Genomic DNA, 23,089 nt, shown 5'->3' on the forward strand with positions numbered 1-23,089 from the left:
CTTTTCAGCTTTCTTTTCATGTTAAACTGTTAGATCTAGATATGTGATTTTTGCACCATTTGTCCAGATCCTACCACATTATGTTTCATACACAAACACAACCAAAGAAACTTTTACAAAAACTACAGCTGGACACCAAACAGACTGATATTAAAATGCTACAGTTCTTTTTTTTTTCTTCTTATTCTTATTATTATCGTGAAAACACATCAACTAAAATCAAACATGGCCACGTGTACAGGAATAGAAATGTGTACATAAAGCTCTCTTTGAAATACCGCTCTTCTCATTTTTTGTTTTGTTTTTCTTTTTTTAATCCTGAACAGTAAATGAAGGCCTGTATAGAGAGAAAAATCACACACACACACACACACACACACACACACACTGGACAAAAAGTGAAGAGTCGCTTAAAACCACTGCAAAGAGAGTGGTGATAAAAACATCTGCCTGTCGGAGTTCACGCAACATACACACATGGCATTTTTTTTTTTCAAAAATCCACATGTTTGTTTTTTTTTATGTGGGAGGGTGAAATCATCACTTCCTACCACATCAAGTCCTTTTCACCATTTTGTGTCAGTGTGCCAAACAGTGCAGTGGCACAAAATGGTGCTGTAAGAAAGCGACTTCCTCTCTTTTCTTTTCTTTTTTTCGCACTTCTATGAACCGGGCTGCTTTCTTGCCTCACTGCAGCCACTCAAGAGTCAAACAGGTGGCGGGGAGAGAGACTGAGGAGAAAAACTCTTCCAAAGACGAGCCCTGCTCCCCCAGTCGTCCCCTGAAAGAGGGGCATTACACTTAAGAAACTGTCTTCTTCCCACCCAGGTCTGCCTCCTTCCTGTCCAGCCGCATGTACGGCTCAAATGCTGAAGAGCCGCAGCCGTAGGAGGACGACAGTTCATGGTGAGCGCTCCCCAGGAGCGGCATGGAGAAGCAGAGGGGGTGAGGTGGCGGGACACCCAGCCGCGGGGAGGGCGAGGTGCCCCCCAGCGAGGGCAGAGAAAGCCCGAACGTCCCTCCTGGTAGGGAGCTGGGAGGAGTGCTGCTGCTGATCCCTGGAGAGGTGGAAGAGCCTCCACCCGGGCTGCTCAGCAGGGAGCCATTTGCTGGATGAGACGGAGGCCCCAGGAGAGAGTTGGGTGGTGGGGGGGCAGGGCCTGACAGGAGGCGCCCCTGCTCTAGGAGGCGCAGGATGTTGCAGGTGGCCAAAGACTCAGACGTGGAGGAGGAGCGCTTGTCTGAATCCTTGGTGGTGTCCTTCTTCTGTTTGGTTCTGCGGTTTTGGAACCACACCTTCACCTGCGAAGGCAAACACAGTCTGTCAGCGGTGGAGTCGGCAAAAATGTTACGAGAAGAACTGAGAGATGATTTTGCCAAGACTCAAAGAATAGGACCAAATAAATTTTCAATCACAGTCGTGAAAACCCTGATTTTATTGCACCTTTTCTTCATTTCAGCACTGGAACGTCTCCAGAATCATCACACTGATTCACTTCATGCCAAAAGCTACACAGCTCCCAAAGTCTGAGGACACTTTGTGACCTCAAGTGCGCTGCAACAGCAAAACCAGTCATAGCCTCAGAACTCCATGAAGAACAAACAGAGATAGTTTAAAATCAAGGCAACAGCAAATGGATCAAATCTGTTGTTTCTGTCTGCAGCTTTGACCACGATTTTGCCCACTTTGTGTCCCTAAGAGGTTTGAAACGCAGAGTCTCAACTGAAACACTGGAAACTAGAATGCAAAAGGAAAAATAAAGTGAAAATTTGAAGCTGAAAGAACAAAAACGCTCTCGAAATCGTTCAGTTTCATCGTTCACAAGACATCGTGTTAACTGCAGCCAAACAGCAAAAGCTTGGTGAACTCTGTCTGTCCTTGTCTGCCATATTTAATTAATGAAGTGCAGCTTTAATGTACAGTATGCTTAAAACTTAGGAATGGCTACGGGGAGGCTGATTGAAGGGAACATAGGGGTCACGGGGTCACAGCTCATAGAGAGACACCTCTGTAAGGAGTCACCCATGAAAAATGTATAACATCCTGACCGAGATACAGCTAACTCCGTGTTTCGCTGCAGGTTCACTGTATCGCAGAGTGTGGCGCTAAAACGAGCAGCGTAATAATTCAGCATTTCCAACAAGCTCTCGGCTTGGTCTAATCAAAAATGAATCAAAATCATCAGCAAAAGGAGTCTGAAACAAGTTCAGGAGAATTAGGAAAGCTTCTGTGGAACGAGACGTTGTTACTTACAAGTATTCTCGTTTGATCTTTACTTAAGAACTACAATTCAAATTAAGGTTATTTCACTTTAATTAAAAAAATAATTAAAATGTTGTTTTATTTTTTAAAATTTTAGCAATTAAATTTATTCTAGTTCATTAAAAATAAAAGTTAGGAAGCTGTATGAAAATAATTTTAAAAAGAAGAACTGGAGCAAAAAACAACTGAAATAAAATAAAAGAGACTTGGAGTATGTGGTTAAAAAAAACTGTTTGACTGATTTTCACCCCTGAGACATGTAAAAAGAAAACTTTTAAAAAGTTAACTAAAACTAAATAGAAACTAGGAAATCCCTCCTGGAAACTGAATCAAAAACAAAATAAGTAAATACATTAAAAGCAAAAATAACTCTGTGGTGTCAGATGTGATTTAGCTTAACAGCCTAAATACTAAAGCTGCTCCGCAATGCTCCGTTTGTGCTATAAAAAGCAGTAACTAGAAGCAGCTGAAAGTGGTCACATGACCCATCGCTCTGACAGAGGGTCTCATAGGAACCTACAGGCTTAAAACACCATTTCAACTTCATTTCATCAGGCTCACTGAACATGTTTGGCCTGATCTTAAACCTCATTGCTGCTGAAAATCACTGCAGTCCACTGGTAGATTTCCAGCTGCAAGTAAGAAAAAAGGGGAGTCGTCATGACCTGGGGTTTGTGTTGTGTTTGAGCAGAAACAAATTAAGAAAAGAAAGCACAGCAGCTGTGTGCTGAGATGGACTCGATCTGGATGTCTTCTGATGCCTCAGGGGCAACTGACAATGTGTCTGTGGTTCCTAGAAAAGCTATTAATGACTAAGCCTGTGACTGTAAATGCAGAGAAGTTTTTAAAAAGATCACATAAAAAATTAAACCGACTCCACGCGATGGCCGCTGGTGCAGACATGACTGGTATTGGCCTGTTGCTTTAGTACTAAGAAGGTAAATGATCATTGTGGAGAGCAAAAGAGGAAATGTGTTTGCTATAAAGCATTGGATAACCATCCTTTGTGACTTAGCCATTAATTTGGCCTTTTAAATCAATCTGCATTTTTTACTTCTTAATTAACCTCCGAGGACCTGGCGTCCACATATGTGGACATCACATTTTGGGTTATTTAGACTAAAATACTCAATTTTGCTCTACTGATATCCACTTATGAGGACATTATACTGCCATTGTTCTATAAAACTTTTAAACGAATATCCTCATATGTGGCTCTTATGTTTCTTAAAAACAAAAAGAAGGTTAAAAAAAAGTTGGTAATTCTTTGTTTTTACATTCATTGGGCCCCAATGACCCCAAATATCAAAGACAAATTAAAAATGTGTGCCGTGGAAGAGTTCTTAGGAGGTTAAGAATAACCAGACTTTTTTGGCAAGTGTTGCACTTCCATGACAAGCAGATATCCCGGGTAAAATTTCAGTTTCCATCTGCTGATCATAAAAAATGCAGATCTGACCAAATCAAATCCCTAGAAATGTGTCCCATGCCACTGGAGGCTTCCATACATGCTCATCTAATCCCGACTTCTGTGAGATTATGGGACATTTAGGGGTCTAAGTAAGAACTCAAGGGCACTTTGATGGTTCCTACGTACACATTTCGATCCTTCCCAAGGACCCTGCGGTCCTTCTAGACTCTTGCTGAGAGACGCTTTTGTTCAACTGGTATCAGCTAACTCTTATCTTCCAAAACATCAGAGCAATCCAGTAAGGCAATAATCTAAAGCTGTTCATTTTTATTCAGATAGTCAGTCTGGCTGGTGTTAACTACAGTGTCACTGTAACAGCTACTAGTTCAAGTGAGATCATAGTTCCAGCTACTGACGTGACACAAATAATGAGATCAGAGAGGATCCAAAGAATCCCACAGCTCAGAGAGAAATACTGATGCAAGCACATCTTACTGCAAAGACCCAAACGAGGCGCAGGGGGGGGGGACGTCAGAGACGGAGATAAGAGGGGAGAAGAGGGGAGGGACAACAGGAGGGTGGGAAAAGCATCAGAAATGATGTGTGCAGCATCATGTCCTTCCTTATATTCCAGATTTCGTCCTCGTTAGCTCACACACGACCCTCTAAGACCTCTCTCTGTATCTTCACGTGCCTGCCAAATATCCAGTTAAAGGCTTTCACTATGGAGCAAAATCCCTTTCCTCTACCCTCATTGACGTGGGCGTGGCTTCCTCTCCTGCTCACATCAGTATCCTCCTATCCACTGCTCCAAACAAAAGGAGGGAGGGGTGGAAAAAAAGCTTTCCGATGTTTTACAGAGGGAAAATGATGAGAGGAGAAGAAAGCAAAGCTGCCTTTGGTACATCTACACTATTGAATGTAAATCATTTTTTAATGGGATCCAGGGTTCAGCGTGGAAGCAGAGATTACCGAGGGAGATCTGGATCGGGTGTGACCTGCATTTGCCCTAGACAGGCAGACAGGCTCACCCTCTGCACCACGCCCTAATGCAGTACAGGGGGCATGGTCGGGGCGAGGGTGAAGAGTTTAGGACTGAGTCCTCCATGAGGTTATATTTAAAACAATCCAGCTTACGAACCAATATCCATCTCATTGTGTTTTCAGCCCAGACGTCCTTATCACTACATCATGGAATAACAAGAGCTTCATAAATAACTCCTCCTCAAATGCCATTAATGATGAAGAAGAGCTGCTAATAAAGGATCAAATGTTTCTTACATTGGTTGAGCACTCGCACTGAAGCCTTTGCATTAAAACCTCACAAACACATGCTTTCATGCTTTGAAGAGACAGTAATTTACTATATATTATTGCTTTTATAATTATTATTAATAATTACAACTCTGTGGAGCTGTGGTACGCTCTAAAACAGTCTTTTATTAAACATTAAGAAGTTGGTTTATCTATTAAATGATATTTACAGGTGCAGGCAGGCTTTTTGTGAATGTTCTTGTGTGGAAATATGTCATTATGTATATGGCTATTTTGAAAAAAAAATCACATATGCATGTCTGTCTTGACCAGTGGATCTCTAGTTTAGTTTCCAGCGCGCACGTCACTTCTTCTCCCTGAAACCAGCCAATGCTGAGCAACAAAACACAATTTAAACAGTGATGGGGTAAATTCAGCCAGGTTGGGGTACGTTCAACAAAATGGAGAGATGATGAGGCCGCCGGGCACAGGTCAGAGGCCTTCACCGTGGTTACAGCCAGCTGCAAACAGCAAGGTGGGCAAACCGGGTTAGAGGTAGAAAGGTTAAGCCAGATCAAGACCCAATGTACAGATCAAGTGGGCATATGTGTGTGCACCTAAGCTTTGCTGTATCCAGCTAGAGATGGAGAACTGGAGATCATGAAAAGATTTATTTGTGTTTAGATGCATTTATGATTCTCAATTTCTTAATGGTTTTTTTTTTGTTTTTTTTTTGCACTTTGACCCTTTTGTTGTATGCACTTGACCCCCCCGCACGATTGAAATCATTAACTACAACATCCCAGCAGCACTCTCTGACTGTATAATGGCTGTGTAATGCAAAGTGAAATGCGGCGCACTTTCTACGACTCCTCCACCCGCTTGTTGCTCCCACTGTGACCCTGTTGAGATCCCCCTGATCTCAGGCATGTGACGAACACACAATGAAAACACCAGGGGCCACTGAACCATATATAATGCAATGATGGATGCTCAACTGCACTCTAAGAAATGATACATTGATGTTGCTAGCATTATGTAAACCTTTTATGTTAAAATTAATGTCACCAATTGATTTTTAACTCTAAACACAAGGATATTGTTTTGATTTTAATTAATAACACAATATTTCAATACAACAAAATGCAGTACATTAAATCCAACGTAAAAAGTTCATTTAAAATGAACAGCACTTTAATTTGAAGAGGATTGTCCTAACAGGCTCTCCGTACTTCTCAGTTTGCACATGTGCAGTGTGGAAGTTTGAACAACCGCCATTTTCAACCGAAACTTGCATCATGCTCAGAAGCCTGGATAAAATCCATTGCCATTTGAGGATTATTTGGTAAGTACAACCATTTAAGGATGACAAATTTGGTTAATGTGTACTAAATGATAAACATCCGACATTTTCGGGAGTACTTCTGTATGTTTTATTTTAAAACAAATGATGTTTGGTAATTTTTTTTTTTTAGCATTCTAGCTTGTATGCCTCTCACAGGTGTTAGTAGTCAGGCATTTAACAAATATTATTGGGCCCACTTCGGTGTAATTTCCCAAAATGTTTTACGATTCATGTTAAGCTGCAACTTGCCTACTAAGAACTGCAGCTTTAAAATTACTCCCAACATCTACCGCGCATGCTCCCTGGTGTCAGTAATGAGCACCAGGAGCGCCAGCGATCCTATCCGTTTGAAGAATGAAATATATGTATAGTGTATTTTAGAAACATGCATCAAATAAGTTGCTACATTGTTTGAAGGAATTCTACCCCGTGTTGATATCTGGTTTAGTGTTAATATCAGTGATTAAAGTGTAAGACATGCATTTATCTTGTGTCGTTAAAATGCAGCATTATGTGTAATACAGCTATATCGTTAGCTTCATAGCATAAGTGCCTAAGTCATTGACTTAGTCAAATGACTTAGGCAATTATGCTATGAAGCTAACGATATGTAATGCATTTAACTCCTTGTATCAGTTCCATTGATTATCAAAGTGACAATTTGTGTGTTCCCCCCTTCATTTTATGTTGGTCAGCTAGTTCTGTGTCAGTAGATGCAACAAAAGTGGCTCAGATGTGATTGTGGTTACTGGTATCTTTTATTGTAACTCTTGTTATCGTAATAAATACCAGAAAATATTGTGATAGGATTTTGAATCCATATTGCCGAGTTCTAATCTTCTATTTCATTTTAACATTTTTAGGGGTACAATTAATAATTATATTGTTGAACAGTCTAGAATTGATTAAAGCAAAAGTGAAAGCTTTCATGTATTGTCAAAATTGAAAAGCTTCTAGTTTTGTGTTCATATATTTGTTGATCTGACTCAGAAGAGTCAGTGCCTAACCAATCATTAACCTCACTGAATGTCACTAATGTGAGTTGTCAAACATTGTTTAATTACTCATCGCTAATCACTCATCTGTTAATATTTTTGACTTTGGTTTGAGAAGAGGTGGAAAAGAACCAAAATCTTGTCTCACATTGAGTTCTTATCTCCACCAGAATATCAGCATTGATGTTCGACGGAAATGCGTTCTAAAAACTATCTGTGTCTACATAAATAAAAAGCCAGATGACCTGTTCAAGGAATTCTTGGTAAGTTAGAAAAGGGGAAAGATCAGTTTGTTTGTTAGTTTTTTTTAATTTGGGATAGTAAATTGAAGGTGGGCTCATTTGTTCATATGTATCTATATGCAAGTAACTTTTTCCCCCCTTTGTTTTCATTTTAAGGATGTGGATCTTAGTGCAAGAAGAGAAATGGAGCAGCTGACTTTAGGAGTCTGTGTTGTCAGAGTGAAACAGCCTGCACTGAACTATAGAGGACACTGAACTGGTTACAAGATTCTCAAACCCATGCACCCTTGCACTTTATAAACTGTTCAGTTTGAATTCCACAAGAACTTCTGCAAGGCCTCATACTTTTTGGCATGCTTTGTTCATGTTGAACTTTTACCACCATCCAGCTACATTGAACAAGACTGCTCCTAAGTTTGGACTTCATTTTAAGTTTTGGGGAAAAAAAAGTTTTTTTAAATATGGACAAAAATGCCACTAAAATCATTTCTACTTGTTGTTTATAGGACTGTATTGTGAGTTTTCCATTGTACCCGAAGCAAGTTTAAATTAAGTCATGTTAATGTTAAAAATGTTGGAATCACAACACTTTCCAGTTTTAATAACTTGATTTTAACATTCTGTATTATGTCTTCCTGTACTTAATATGCACTTGCATATATGTGAAGATACTTTTGTTTAGGAAAAAGGCATTGATCTAGAATTTTGAACAGCTCAAAGTTTGCTTCAGCACATTTTACACCAAGTGTTATTAAAGTTGGGTTAACTGAATAAAATTGTGTTTGATTTATTCAATTTACTTTAAATAGAGTAAGTAATTTAATCCTATAGTTTCAGTAGAGCTCGTTTAGGGTTAGTCAATTTATCAGATGTACTTAAAATTTGTTGTTCAAATTAAATGTGTCATACATTTTAGATTTCACTAACCCAGTTGTGTGGAACCGGTTGACATAACTGGGTGGAGTAAATGCAACATCTTATTTTATAGAGTAAGTAGGGCTTGTTTTGGTTGAGTAGATTTTATTTAGTGTTGTCAATTTAAGTCAACATGTTAGTTAGATCAACATTATGATATTTAGTTAATACAACACCATTCTTGTGATTTGCATTTAATTAGCCAAAGCTTGACAGATGTACTTAAAATTTGTTGTTCAAATTAAGTGTATTATACATTTTATATTTCACTAACCCAGTTATGTGGAACCGGTTGACATAACTGGGTGGAGTAAATGCAACATTTTATTTCTTAGAGTGTGTATGTAGCGCAATGGGCCACTGGCGACTCAGCTGTACTGTATGCGATGGGTTGGTAGCGGCTAGCTAATGGGCCGGACCAACTATCTATTATAAACTTACTGTCCTTTTAGTTTGGGGAAACTTACACTAATATCTATAAAACTGTTTCACAAAGATGATCAGTCGTATTTATGTCTCTGCACCTAAACTTAAAACTCACCTGTCCGTTTCAAAATAACCATCGTTATATTTGCTCACTTCTTAACCACTACCCTGACATTTGAATCATTTACATGCTTTTATTGTGAAGCCCCGTGGAGCGTTTGTTCTCAAATGCCTGCATAACCATGTTGTTTTAGCAGATGGCATCACGTCACACCGACCCTGGCCTCTCTCCATTGGCTCCCTGCATGTTTTACTTTAACGCACAGCAGAAATGCTCCTCCATCAGGGCCCCTCAGCTCTGCACAACCTGCCTGAGGAGAGACGCTTTAAACCGTCGAGGACTTCCTTAAATCACTTCTGAAAGCATATTTTGATAAACTCATTAACGCAGTGCTGTTGTTTATTTTCCACTGTCTTGTTTGTTGTCTCCACTGTTGCTGTAGCTTTTATAGCTTTTATTCCTTGAATGGTATTTATTAATATTATTGACATTTTGCTTTTCGCCCCTTTCCCCCCCATTAATGTTTGGCTTTCTGTTTTCATTTACCTCCTGTGTCCTGATTTTGTTCGTTTTTCAAAGCACTTAATAATAAGTCTTTTTAAAATGTGCTCTATAAATGAAGTCATTATAATAAAATGAAGTTTTTATGTACACACAGCAGAGGATGTGATCTCCTCATTGTTTCTGGGTATTTCAATATCACTTCTGTCGAGTATCAAAATGTGTGGTTGCAAAGAATCCCAGAATCTGCCCGTTTGAGGTTAAATGTACCAGATTCGATCATTTAAACACGTTCATGCATGAAAAAAATAGTAGTAGTATTGTATTAAAAGTAAAATCACCTCAGTTTAGGACTAGAAATCATTTTCACCTGCCTGATATTCACATCTCCCCTCCAAACTGTTGTCAGCAACACATTTCACCTGACCTCTAAACCTCAGAGCAGCTCCAGGTTCACTCAGAGGTTAACGTTAGTGGTTAAAAGAGTCATTGAGGCTATTATAAAACCATTTACATACATCTGTAATTTATCATTTCAAACTGGTCGATTTCCAGACAGAATGAAAATAGCAAAAGTTATACCTCTATACAAATCTGGAAACAAACACCATTTCACAAACTACAGGCCTGTCTCTTTACTACCTCAATTCTCAAAAGTTCTTGAAAAACTGTTTAAAAACAGACTGGAAAAATTTATAGATAAACATAAACTACTCACTGAGAGTCAGTACGGATTCCGATCAAGCAGATCAACATCATCGGCACTATTAGATTCAATAGAATACATCACAAATTCCATAGACAAAAAGCAATATGTGGCTGGGTTATTCATAGACTTGACAAAGGCATTTGACACTATAGATCATGATATATTAATAAGAAAACTGGAACGTTATGGTGTCAGAGGGGTAGTTTTAGATTGGGTCCGGAGTTATTTAAGTGACAGAAAGCAGTTTGTGAAAATAAATGGTGGTTGCTCCTTATGTATGGACATTGCTTGTGGTGTACCCCAAGGGTCAGTTTTGGGTCCAAAATTCTTCAACTTGTACATTAACGACATCTGTAAAGTGTCCAAAGTATTAAAAGTGGTTCTCTTTGCTGACGATACAAACATTTTTTGCTCTGGTGATGATCTGCAGAATTTATTGGAGGATATGACTAATGAAATAAGTAAAGTGAAGTTCTGGCTTGATAAAAACAAATTATCATTAAATTTGAATAAATCTAAACTTATGTTATTTGGAAATAGTAGTTTAAATACTAATGCAAAGATTCAAATAAATGGTGTTGATATTGAAAGAGTCAGTGAAAATAAATTTCTGGGGGTAATAATAGATGAAAAACTTAACTGGAGAGCTCACGTAAGATATATTCATTCCAAAGTATCACGAAGCATTGCAGTACTAAACAAGGCAAAGCAGGTATTCGACAGAACATCACTTCATATTCTCTACTGTTCACTGGTTTCACCATACTTAAGCTATTGTGCAGAGGTCTGGGGCAATAACTATAAAACCACATTACATTCACTTTTTACTCTTCAAAAGAAAGCAATTCGAATCATCCACAATGCAGGTTATAGGGAACATACAAACTCACTATTTTTGCAGTCTGAAATATTGAAAATTGACGATATAGTGAAATTCCAAACAGCACAAATTCTATTCAAAGCAAAAAATAAAGAACTGCCAGGTAATATTCAGAGTATGTTTTTTTTGAAAGAAGGAAGTTATAATTTAAGGGGTTTTTGTAACTTCAAAACAATGAAGGTACGTACTACAAGAAAAGGCTTTTGTGTTTCTGTTCAAGGAGTGAAACTATGGAACAAACTGAATATGGAATTAAAGCAATGTCCAAACATAAAACTGTTCAAAAAGAGTTATAAAAATATGATCTTCTCGATCTATAAAGAAAAGGAAAATATTTAAATTAAGTGAATGTCTCTATTTAAAAACAAACAAACAAAAAATTCATGATGTGATATTATAGTATATAGTATATCAGAAATCTGTTCACTATTTTTATTACAAATTATATCAGTAAGGAAGCTGACTAAATATTCACTGATAATTTATGGGACAGGGGTGGGATTAAATAAGTGTATACTTCTTCCCACTCCCTTTCAACATGTAAATTAATCAGAATGTTTTTTTGTATGTAATTTGTATAGTATATTTTTTTTCTCTCATTTCTTTTCTAAATGTACTTGTATATTGTTCACATGTTGAAATAAATTACCAATCAATCAATCAATCAATCAAACCTCGTTTTATAGAATCGCTGTTAGACATGGCTGCCTAATCCTCCTTAGCACAAAAGCACTCGGGACTGTTATGAGGCCCACCTCTCTCACTCTCTCTCTCTGCCCCTCCTTCCTGTCCTCTGTCCAATGACTGCTCTCCGTTTAAGCCATTACCTCCTCCCCGCGCACACTGCAACGTTAGCGATACACCGCACGCATTCAGCAAAAAAAAAAACTCAGCAGGTGTTTGGATGTGGTCCATGACTTTTTGTGCATGTCACCCCGCAGTCACTTGAATTTCCCATCGCCTTCGGCACATGGTCTCGTCTTGGCTGCGCAGCCTCGTGATGCCCAAATCTGTGACAGTTGTTATTTTTTTTCCATCTTTCTGGGGAATCACAGCTGGTAAAAGCAAGCTACAATAAAGCGCGACTCTACCTTATTCTTAGATTTCATGTCTGTGCATGCATCACCTATAGCACAGGGGGTCCCGCATCTCCTCTGCTCAGCGGCTTTCCTGTTAAAGACTTTAGAGTGTTTTAAATGAGCCAAAATGAAAGCATGTAAAGCCATCTATGCTACTAAAACACTGTCGTTAAGGCCACATTTTAGATACTTGTACTCATCAGTATTTGACTGGATTCATTACCTTCTAATTTATTTAATTTGCTCCGCCTCCACATTTGCTCCGTTTATCTGACTGCTTCCCAGCATTCCCATTTTCAACCACAGGAGTCATTGCAATTGTCAAACTGGAAATCTTACCCAAAAAATAAGGGCCACATGGGAGACCTTTGACCCCTCTAATTGTCTGGCAACTTGGGGTCAGCTTTGTGTGTGTCTGTGTTTGTGTGAGTGTTTGTGCACATGAAGTGAAAACCTCTTGTATCCAGTTCTGCTGATTTCCTATTTCCCCATAAGCTGAAGGATTACAAGTTGCTCCATATGTTTGTAAAATTACCCTCTGCTTGGCTTCACACACTCTTCACTCTGCCAGAAACTGATGAAGCAAGTCAAATCAATCTATGAGAGTGATTAGAGACAAAGGCGGCGAAGAATTAATTGCTGTTATGTTCTGATTACCTAATCAGTTGATTAGATAATCAGAGCTTCACAGGTTTCTTCCTGACCATCGCTAAGTTGGACAAAGTTCCCATTTTGAAGACGACGCTCGAGTTTTAGGTCACTGCGGAGCGAAGAGGAAAGAGTTTGTTTCTTTTCAGCACCAAGTCCAAACATTTAATCTGAAAGCACAAAGGCAGCAAGTGTCCGTCTTTCTGTCTGTCTGTCTGTCTGACAGCCTCCCTTCCTATCTCTTTCTCCATTCTGAGTGTTTGGACAATCGCCGTACTGTGCGGCCGCCTCTCTGCTACATCTGCAAAACTATACGTAATGGCCAGGCCCTCTACGCTCCAGACGATCGGCCAGACAACATCTGTCTGGGCCGTCATGGAGAACAATACGCACAACGAGCACATTCACTGTAAGCAGACACCCGCAGGAGCACGGCTCGTCGTCTTGTCTCAGAGGAACATAGCTGTCTTTCAGGGATCTATCGGCATGTACGTAAAATCACTTTCTGCTCGTGTTATCAAAAAAGGAATTTTGTATATCTAAAGGAGGAAAATCGGATTTCCCATAGGGCTTAATCAGGTCCATAATACACCTCTCTTGCTATTTCCCACTAAAACATTGACCGTTAAATAATATCATGCAAAGAATTTTGCACAGTTGCACAAGCAAACGGTAACTTCAGTTTCATAAGAGGTCAGAAAGGTTCATCGAGAGCCACGTTTCTCTCCTTTTACCCTCACATAGTGCTCAACATAACAATTATTAATTCATTAATACATTTTATTTATGAACCACTTTGCAAGCTGCTAAGAGAAGCCTTACACAACCGGTTACAAATCCAAAGTTACAGGTTTTGGGATCCACATTAGATCATCTGTGACCTCTGACCCCTCTGCAGTACAGTAGGCCACAAAACAAAAAGCAACAAACAGCATCATTTGAAGTTTTTACAGCCATTAAACTGCTCTCCAGGCTGTTTGGCATCAAGAGACAGTCCATCTGAGAGAAAAGACATCAGACAGGGCAACAAACAAAGCATGACACTCATTTTGGGTGACTTATATACCTGCAGCTACATCTGAGAGGTTCACTCTAACACTGGCTGTACACTTCCTTCCATCTATCCAACCATCCACCCATCTTCTACCACTTATCCAGGGCTTCAGGTCACTGGGACAACATGAGCCAGTCCCTGGCTACCGCCTCCAGCTCTTCCAGGGGAATAAAGAGGCATTCCCAAACCAGGTGGATTGCAGGTTGGACATACCCAAAACACATACACACTAAAATGTGCTTCTTTTACAGAGTGTTTGGAGGCCAGCAGGGACAGAATCTGACTGGGCCAGAAAACACATGCAAATCATTCGTGTGCACACTCACCTGAGAGCTCAGTGAAGAAAACAAACTAAAGCAGACTGAATGATTTGTTTGGGATAAAAACAAGAGAAAGTTAAGAGCCGATCTGTGAACGAGCTCCACCTGCTCTGATCCAACACTTTTTACATGAAGCCAACTTTGTGTCCCACATACTAAACAATTTAACGGACAGCACACTGCACTGCACAAAACATAAGTTTTTTAAAAATATATTATCACAATATTCTTTTTTAATTCTCTTGACACTGAAATACCTTAATTTACACAAAAAATCTTCTCATACTCCCTTCTTCAATTTTTAAAATAAATAGGCAGTGGAGGCTGATAAAGAGAAGATATAGGAGACACTTTAGACTTAGATTTTACTTTCTGTACACGGAGAAAAAAAAATCTAAGGGTTTGTAGTCACAGTCCTAGATCCTGGAAGAGATTTATTTTGGAGATTTTTTACGTTTCTAACAGCCGAATGTTAAAAGATGTCTAACAGAAATCTAAAATCAGTGTTTATTTGCGGTGCATTCAAACAAATATGTTAAAAAAAGGTGTGCATTTGTGCTAGCATATGCCCAAATGTGCTCTGTTCAGTCAGCTATAAATTATCTATAAAACACGATCTCATCCCTGAACTCTCTTCCATTTGAGGCAGGATTACACCACAGCACAGAAACCATTAAATCCACAGCTTTCTGTGGAAGGGCTGCAGACAACAAAAGGCTGAGACAAAGGCAACCTGTACTTCATCTGGAGGGCAAACACACCACTCGAGCTAGTGGAGAGATTTAAAGAACACACAAGTTTGTTTTTCTTTGTTTTTTTGTTTTTTCCTGGCTGAAAATGTTGTACATGCTTTTATATATTTTTTTTTTACATTTTTCTAATGCTGACAGGCCATGTGTTTCGTCTGGAAGTGTGAGGTAGAATACACACGATAACACACACACATAATGTGTCCTAAAATACAGACGGTTACATAGACTTTCACTGAATCAACTGATTTCTCTGACTGCCATCCTAAAGCAACTCCACATGCAGGAACACACCTCCATAAACATCCATCAGTCCTCCGTTATCCAACCAAAACTGACCATGAAGGTAACAGAAATGGAGGCTTCATGTACAGTTCAGGCTTTGTGTGTGTGTGTGTGTGTGTGTGTGTGTGTGTGTGTGTGTGTGTGTGTGTGTGTGTGTGTGTGTGTGTGTGTGCTCCAGCCCTTCCTGCTGTGTTGTCCAGTAGCGGGGAGCCACCTGCCGGGATGAAGGGGGAGCTCTGAGCTGGTAACAGATTACAGAGTAACGCGTTACAACAGAGTGAGGGCCACGAGTGACCCTCTTTACACCTGCTTTGTTCATACGTGGACTCAAATGTTTCAATGAGGCTGAAGTCTTCGGTTTCTCTGAATTGTTTCAGTCAGAATAATTTAAGAAAAATAACTGTAACTGTAACCCTCATAAATAACACCTGTTCTCTTCTCTCTCACACTGCTCTTTGTACTCTTTCAGCTCAATGCAGAAAAATCATATATATATATATATATATATATATATATATATATATATATATATATATATATATATATATATATATATACGAATAAACTAATTTAAAATTAACTTCTTCCACACTAACAGAGCTCCACCCATTTTTATGGATAAATGATTGCATATGAGAAGAAGATTTACGCTTTCAAACTCGGGCCAAAATCACCAGAATCAGATTTGAAAGAAAGTGCAAAGTTTACATTTACGTTTTGGAGCTTGGAACACGTGAGAATAATAGTTTTGATATTCAGATGCTGATCAACTGCTGGAAGTGACTTTTACTTCTTATTTATGTGTTTTCTATATTTTTATATTATATGAATCAATTATGGAAATTTGTGTGTTTGTGAGCTGATTCAGGGTCAGCTTGAATACAAGCAATACCGGGAGTTAGGGATTTTTTTAATTTTATTTTTTAATTTAATTTAATGTATTTATAAATGTATTATATATTTTTTTTATTTAGTCTTTTTCATTTCAGTGATCACTTGATACAAAAGAGTTTGGCATAAAAAATAACGATGAAAGATGTACAGAGAAATACGCACATTTTCACCATATTTTAATTGGAAGTTAATCATCATCTAAAAGTCAATCATATTCCCACCGAGTAAACAAAATCGAAACTACCCCAAAACATGGACTTTATTCTAAAGTGCTTTAAGCCCTGAGGCCTTCTGCTGTTTTTGCTTTCCAACAGAAATTGTTCACGATAGATAGATAGATAGATAGATAGATAGATAGATAGATAGATAGATAGATAGATAGATGTAATTGAGTTCCTTTTAAACGTAACGCTCTTTAATTGTAGCATGAAAATCAGATTACTGCTCGAAAATCTTTAGAAGCGAACTCAAAACATCAACAAACACCATAAGTCACCAGAAAGCCAGAAAAACATCTCCAAACATCTTCCTTAAAGGGGGTCTGAAACTTATAAGAGCTCCTATCTTTCCTTTGTGATTGGTCGCGATTAGCCTTGAATGGCGCATTTGCCTAAAAACATGGAACCGCCACCGATAGAAAGAGGATAATAATGAGGAAGAAAACGCCTCTAATGCCAACTAAAAGCCTTTCGATCACGCTTAAAAGCTGTTCCCATAGCATTAAGAAATTTCGACTCCGTGGGTTTAATATTTCACATTAAAGAGATTTTTTTTCACTTTTTTTTTCACGTCACTTGAAGGCCAGACAGTTTTTCATTCAGCCAATCCTCAGCAGCAGGAAGCTGAGGCCCTCCCATTAACACCCCTATATGCAGCGCTAATGAGGGACACAGTGGCTGCTCTGTGTTTCACACACGTCCATCCGACCACCTTTATTTGTGAGGGCATGTTTTGAGGTACTTCACAATTGGTTTGCTTCGCGCACGACGAAGATGCGCAAAAGTGCTGCGTGTTTTTGCTTGCAACTAGTGCTTTCACGCAGGCGACGCGTCTCGGTACACAGCAGTGTTAAATCGACACTAGAGAGTGGGTCCACTCCTCTGAGTGTTAAATATAACACTGTTGAGTGTTAAATGAACACTTTTGACAGTGTTATATTTTTAAAAGTAACCTAGTCAGTGTTGAAGATTAACAAAGACTAACACTGAGCAGTGCTGATTTTCTAACACTGAAAAATAACTCAAAATGTTAGAAATATTCCAGTGTTTATATATATATGAAAAAAACATGAATATTAAAAAGCACACATTTGGACAGCAGAAGTCCAACTCACCTGTTTTAATCTTTAACATAAAGTGCATAAAGTGAAGTTACAGAGGATATAAGTTAATGCTGATTTACATCTGCGCCAAGCTTTTTATTGTTCTACATATGTCAACTTGTCCTTCAGCCAACAGTTTAGCCAGTTGTAATTTGTAATTTAGGGACAATTCTCTGAAACCAGCTCATTTTTAGAAGAAAAGAAAGAAACATAAAGCCTGCTGTGCTGCCGCTGCTGCTAATGCATAACTCCATACAGCTATGACCTCTGTGGTTGGGCAGGAATGAATGACGGGAGGTGGGTTCAGGAAAGAGTGCCATGAAATGTCACGATCTATTTTTTTTATGTTACAAAAACACCAACCCCCACCACCACCACCAATCATTTTCTGTAGTTTTTTTTGTTCACTGTGTGCTCAGCCTTGATTCTGTGTGGTTTCTTACCAACGTACAACCAAATAAACTGAATTAATAACTATGTATTTACATTTTAATTATATTTCTCTGCGTTTGCTGACAATTAAAACAATTTGAAAAGACATAAGTGCACTTTGATCGTAACACACAAGCAGCTAATGTGCATCCACATGTGTCACGGAGATGTTGACTCACCAAGAGGCTGTGGTTTGAAATTCATCAAAAAATGCATATATACCTAAATGCAGGCAGAGGTATTTTAAAAGCTCCAAAAATGGACTTGTGGTAGATACTTATTGATCCCATCACTGTGAAAACATGTGTTCTTGAAAACGGACATAAATAAACAATTTTCTGTGGAAAGTTATTCTGAGCTTTGCGACTCCTCGTTTGCGATTGGTCGAGGAGCCAATTAAAGATTCTGCTCACACCTGTGCTCACAATTAAGAAAACATCTGTCTGTCGCTAATCGAACCCCCGCTTTAGCTAGCCAAGTATAGCAGAGGGCTGTGATGTTATTAAAGTAGCCTTTGTTATGAGATAAATGTATTGGCTAGGAACCGGCTACTTAACTTAGTAGCTAAGTGCATAGTTGGAGAAAATTTTGTCACGGCTAATTATTTTTAAATATTTATAAACCGTTTTGTTTTGTATCATTTTTTTAAAGTATTTTTGGTCCAGAGCAGCTAGCTCCGTTTTGGCCTTACCTGCGTTTCCGACAGATTCAGCTGTCTCGCGAGCTCCGTGCGCTCGCGCCCCACTACGTACTGGCACCGCTGGAACTCGAGCTCGAGCCGGTACAGCTGTTCGGCCGTGAAGGAGGTCCGCGTGCGTTTGGGCCGATCCAAGTCCAGGCCCTTGGGCAGGACGATCTCTCGGATGGTGCCTTTGGCGTCTGTCCAGAAAAAGAAACGTCGATTCGGTTAAAGTAAGTGTTAACGTGAGGCTGTGGTGGTTATAACATAGCAACAGATAGCTGCTGAAAACGAAACAGAGAAAAACAGCTAAAAACTAGATTAATCGACTTTCCAGCAGCTGCAGACTTCAGAAACAGAACTATAAAGATACTAAACCGGCCAATATACGACTTCAGAGAGAAAACACGGAGGCAAACAGACTCTGTTATCAGTAATGAGCCTGGGTGTTAGGTGTTGTAAATGATGGCACATACTTTTAATGGTATGTTAGTTGAACCAACGTGCCATGTTATCATTAAAACTGAATTAGTTGGGTTTAAACTTGCCCTGCGCCCAAAACGCAGGGACATACATGAGGCTTGTAGAGCTGAGGGCCATGTTGGGTTAACGTGCGTAAAAGATAAATAAATAAATAAATTTTAAAAAACCAAATTTGTGTGACGCATTGTCAAATTTATGGTACTGCGAGTATTTGGCTGTTGGTCAGTTCCTTTAAAAAAATTAAGTGTTGTATCACTTAATTTCTGCCCTGGGTTTTAAACAGAGCTACTAATGTGTTTTGTAACACTGCGACTCAGCTGCACAGAAGCTCTCTGAGCATCGTTTCCACTCCAAGCACCAGGACTGCGCGCCGTTATCTGCCCCGAACATTAGTTAGCGCGCACGGTTTCTATGGGTGGCAGCTTTCCTGCTTTTTCCTTGTGTTGACTTTTAAGTATTATTGTTTCATGTTTGCCATGACTTTTTTCCCTCCCAGAATAATGAAAACACCGGGAAAAAAAATAATAATAAATAATTTCATACATTGAATCAGACCTAGTGGAGAGCCGAAAATTAAAAAGTCCTTGATAAAAAAAAAAACCCACCCGTATTTCTTAAAAAAGAAAAAATTAAAAAGTTTGTTTGTTTTGTTTTGTGTTTTTAAACCACGTGTCCAGCCCGTGTATTTGTGGTCTCACTGTAGCTACGAATATTTGTTCGTATTTATCACAACGAATGGACGCACCGGCCAGACATGATCCCGTCGTTGTCCACGGTTTTTTCAGGTCATAAAATATGTACTCCAATAAAATATGAAGAGCTTTGAATAAAATATGAAACAAAACCGATTGAACTGGAGGCACATAGTGTTTTCTACGGGCAGGACATTGCTAACGGTAAGAGAAACGCATAGTGTGCGTAAAAACAAAACTCGTTTTTTTCTTTTGTTTGTTTTTTGTTGTTGTTAAGCTGTGCAGTTACATGGACTTGTTCGGCTCCTATAAATGTCAAACACCCTCTTCTTTGTAACGTGGAGTTGAAAATGTAAATAAAACACAGCAGGTAAGTTAAAATGAGGATTGTTGCGTAAAAGACAAAAGGCGGGTTGTTTTTGCGTTTTGGTGACAATTAGAAGCGTCTGTGAAACGCCGTGAATTCATCAGTTATGGTCCCTGCACGCCATGAGCTGTACTGAAAACGCATTTCAATCCCAGCCCTACCAACAGCTCAAACACAAGTGTTTGGTTACCCCCAGGTCCCTGATGCATAATGAGCTCTCCGTCTTTACGCACACATAGTTTATTTGCATAAAGTGTAGCCAGGCAAGAGAAAGGAAGGGGGAAAATCTTCTCTTCAGAGAGGCTAAATCTACTTAAACACAATCATACAGTACATACAGTTTAGATATGTCCTTGCTCGAGCAGCTCGAACTGAGCAAATATTTGCAAGCAGAGGAGGAAGCCAGCGGCTGTTTGCAGACCTGCTGACCTCTCGATGACCTCGGTGGCTCCGCGGAAAAGCCGGCCTCAGCTCGAAAAACAAATCCTACCGACGTTTAACCACACACTATCCCCACCTAAATGGCCTCACAGATCTGTCCTCCAGGCCTCTTTTTCTTCTCAGATGATCAAACTGAGGCAGCACAATAAGGACCGTATGTTCCAGCACTAGGGAGTGACGAGTGCTGAGGATTCACAATGAACACCTGACTGCCAGATCTCTTAATACAGAACTACGTTTGATTCAGTATGTCCATAAATAATCACAAACACTATTTTACATACAGATAAAACGCTCGAATAGAATCACCCAACAATGTTTAATTATGTGCAACAAAGAGTCAGAAATAAAGAATGACTCTGTTATTAATAAGCCGTGTAGGTGCATTTCTACAGGAGCACAGACGGTTTTTAGACCTCTTACATGGACATTTCTCTCCCTCTTCCTGCCATAGCCCTCCTAGTGAACTGTAGTAATTTTAATATTCTCTAAAGCTAAATATGCTTTTTTCCCCGCTTAGTGTGAGCCATGACAGCGCACGACAAAACGCTCGATGAAAGCTAAAACTAAACCAGCCAGCAGCCACAACATCCTCAGCTTTCTATAACCTGAAAACTGATAGGCCGACATACCGAGTCTGCCCACAGCGGTTACACACTCCTGCGAAATAGATCCCCATCGAAATAACGCTCAGATTTTATTTTATTTTTATTGTCCTCTCTCAATGCAGAGAAGCTGACGTTTATGTTTTTTCATAAATGAAATGCATTCTGGGAAAAAAAAATCCATGCACGAAACTCTTACAATGGCTCACAGTTTTCAAATATTCTAAATATAAATCAATATTTTAAACGAGGTTAAGACAGTTATTTCATAACTCAAATTATATAATTTTAATTTAATTTGCAGCTGGCCTAAAATATGTCTAACTGCTGTTTTATGTATGTTTGTGTATTTTACATACATTTAAAAAAGTACATCATGTACTTTTTTCATATTTTTTTAGCTGTCATCGGAACACATGATTTAAGTTCTCTTTTTATGTTTTCCATGACTCCGAAAGAACTACCAGCAATCATTTACGAACTTTAAGGATTAGAAACGGATGTATTTTATTTTATTATTATTTTTATTTTCTTCTTGACTTTTTTTTTTTATCGGAACTTATTTTCTCACGATCTTACCCAGATTTCTGACCTCCTGCAGGAGAGTGTGGACTTTAACACTTAATGAAATATTATGTATTAATATTTGTAATAATATAATGACAGAAAAGGCAATACACACACACTTATGTGTGTTTATTTTGTGTGTGTGTGTGTGTGTGTGTGTGTGTGTGTGTGTGTGTGTGTGTGTGTGTGTGTGTGTGTGTGTGTGTTTTAAAATATATATCAGTTCTTTTGCACAAACAGCGCGACTTCTCCCTGATTTTAAGTTTTAAGCCTTTCTTTTACTTCCTGCACCTCTCAGCTGTGATTTGAAGCAGCTGCACTCACTATCGCTTAAAGGCAAAATATCCCTGCTGTTAGGAAAATATAAGGCATCATCTCACTGAAGCAAAATGTCCCTGTTTTCATTATTGATTGGACTAATTAATTTTTTATGCTCTCACACGAACAAAGGTGCGGCCACAATTGATGCAACCAGTATTAGTCGATGATTTGTCTCAGAGGTTTAAGTTTGCATAAGTATGCATAAGTAAAAATGACTTAGAAAGCGAAGGTGTGTTTACTCCCCTACTGTTGCTGTTTAAAACTGTTATAGTTAAAGTGCACGCCGCCTGTTGTTACTACAATAGATACTTTTTTTTCTTTTTTTCTGGGTCTCTCTTCACCAGATGTGTCATGCTCACATCATACGCTTTGTTTAGAAGTTCAAGTGTGTGTTTGATAAACTTTCACAGTTTTGACTCCATATAAACACAAGTGTTTCTTCTTTTTATTTAATAGTTTGATATGATATTTAAAACATTTCCAGGAAAATTCTTACCACTGTCTAAAGTGTGTATATTTTATTTTAAATGCATTGCCTGGCTGCACTGTGTATCTGAAGTTAGTCTATAATCTAAACTGTTTTTGTTGTACATCCACTTAATTTATTTATGATACTCGTGTACTGCGTAAAATTTGACAGATCTTTGTCTGATCAGCAGTTTTAAGCACAGGACTAATCTCTTCGTTTTGTCCACTCACCTCTTACTAAAATTCTCCGGCAGTAGTCAGGGTCCACTCCCAAAAGTTTGTCATGCCCGTCTTCGCTGGAGGAAGTCGGCGTGGATGCTGATGTTCCCGGGGTGTCGGTGGAGCTCTGAACCGGAGACCGGTTCCCTATCTCGGAGCGACACTTTGTTTCCATCCTGTCCGGACACAGTGGGTTGGGACCACAGCGGTGGTTCCCATCGCCCATAGTCGTGGCCTGGTCAAACATCTACAAGTAAGTTACAATCTATAAGATTAGCTTTATCTCTCCCTCCTTACGTCACTTCCACTCAGTCCTCTCTTTCTACTTTCTTCACCTCTTTGAAAATGTTCTCCAGAGACGAGGAGAGCATGCCCCCCTCTCCCTCCAAAATAAAGTAGATCCAGTTACAAAGGAACCATGTGGTCCTGCAAAGGGACCGTGGTGAGCTTCAGGTGTTGCTGC

At 39.1% G+C, this 23,089-nt stretch overlaps 1 protein-coding gene across 1 annotated transcript; it reads right to left on the reverse strand.

Annotated features, from left to right (window-relative positions):
- Positions 1-801: 801 nt before the first annotated feature.
- vax2 (ventral anterior homeobox 2) lies at positions 802-22,873 on the reverse strand. The gene is made up of 3 exons (XM_085350786.1): positions 22,639-22,873; positions 18,476-18,663; positions 802-1,302 (listed from the first exon to the last, which is right to left on the reverse strand). Exons 1-3 carry the CDS (start codon positions 22,871-22,873, stop codon positions 802-804), a joined length of 924 nt encoding a protein of 307 aa, XP_085206912.1.
- Positions 22,874-23,089: the final 216 nt, after the last annotated feature.

Source organism: Diplotaxodon limnothrissa, linkage group LG3 (genome assembly GCF_057381915.1).
Source record: "Diplotaxodon limnothrissa isolate DT_005_m linkage group LG3, D_limnothrissa_male_GT1.1, whole genome shotgun sequence".
Taxonomy (NCBI): domain Eukaryota; kingdom Metazoa; phylum Chordata; class Actinopteri; order Cichliformes; family Cichlidae; genus Diplotaxodon; species Diplotaxodon limnothrissa.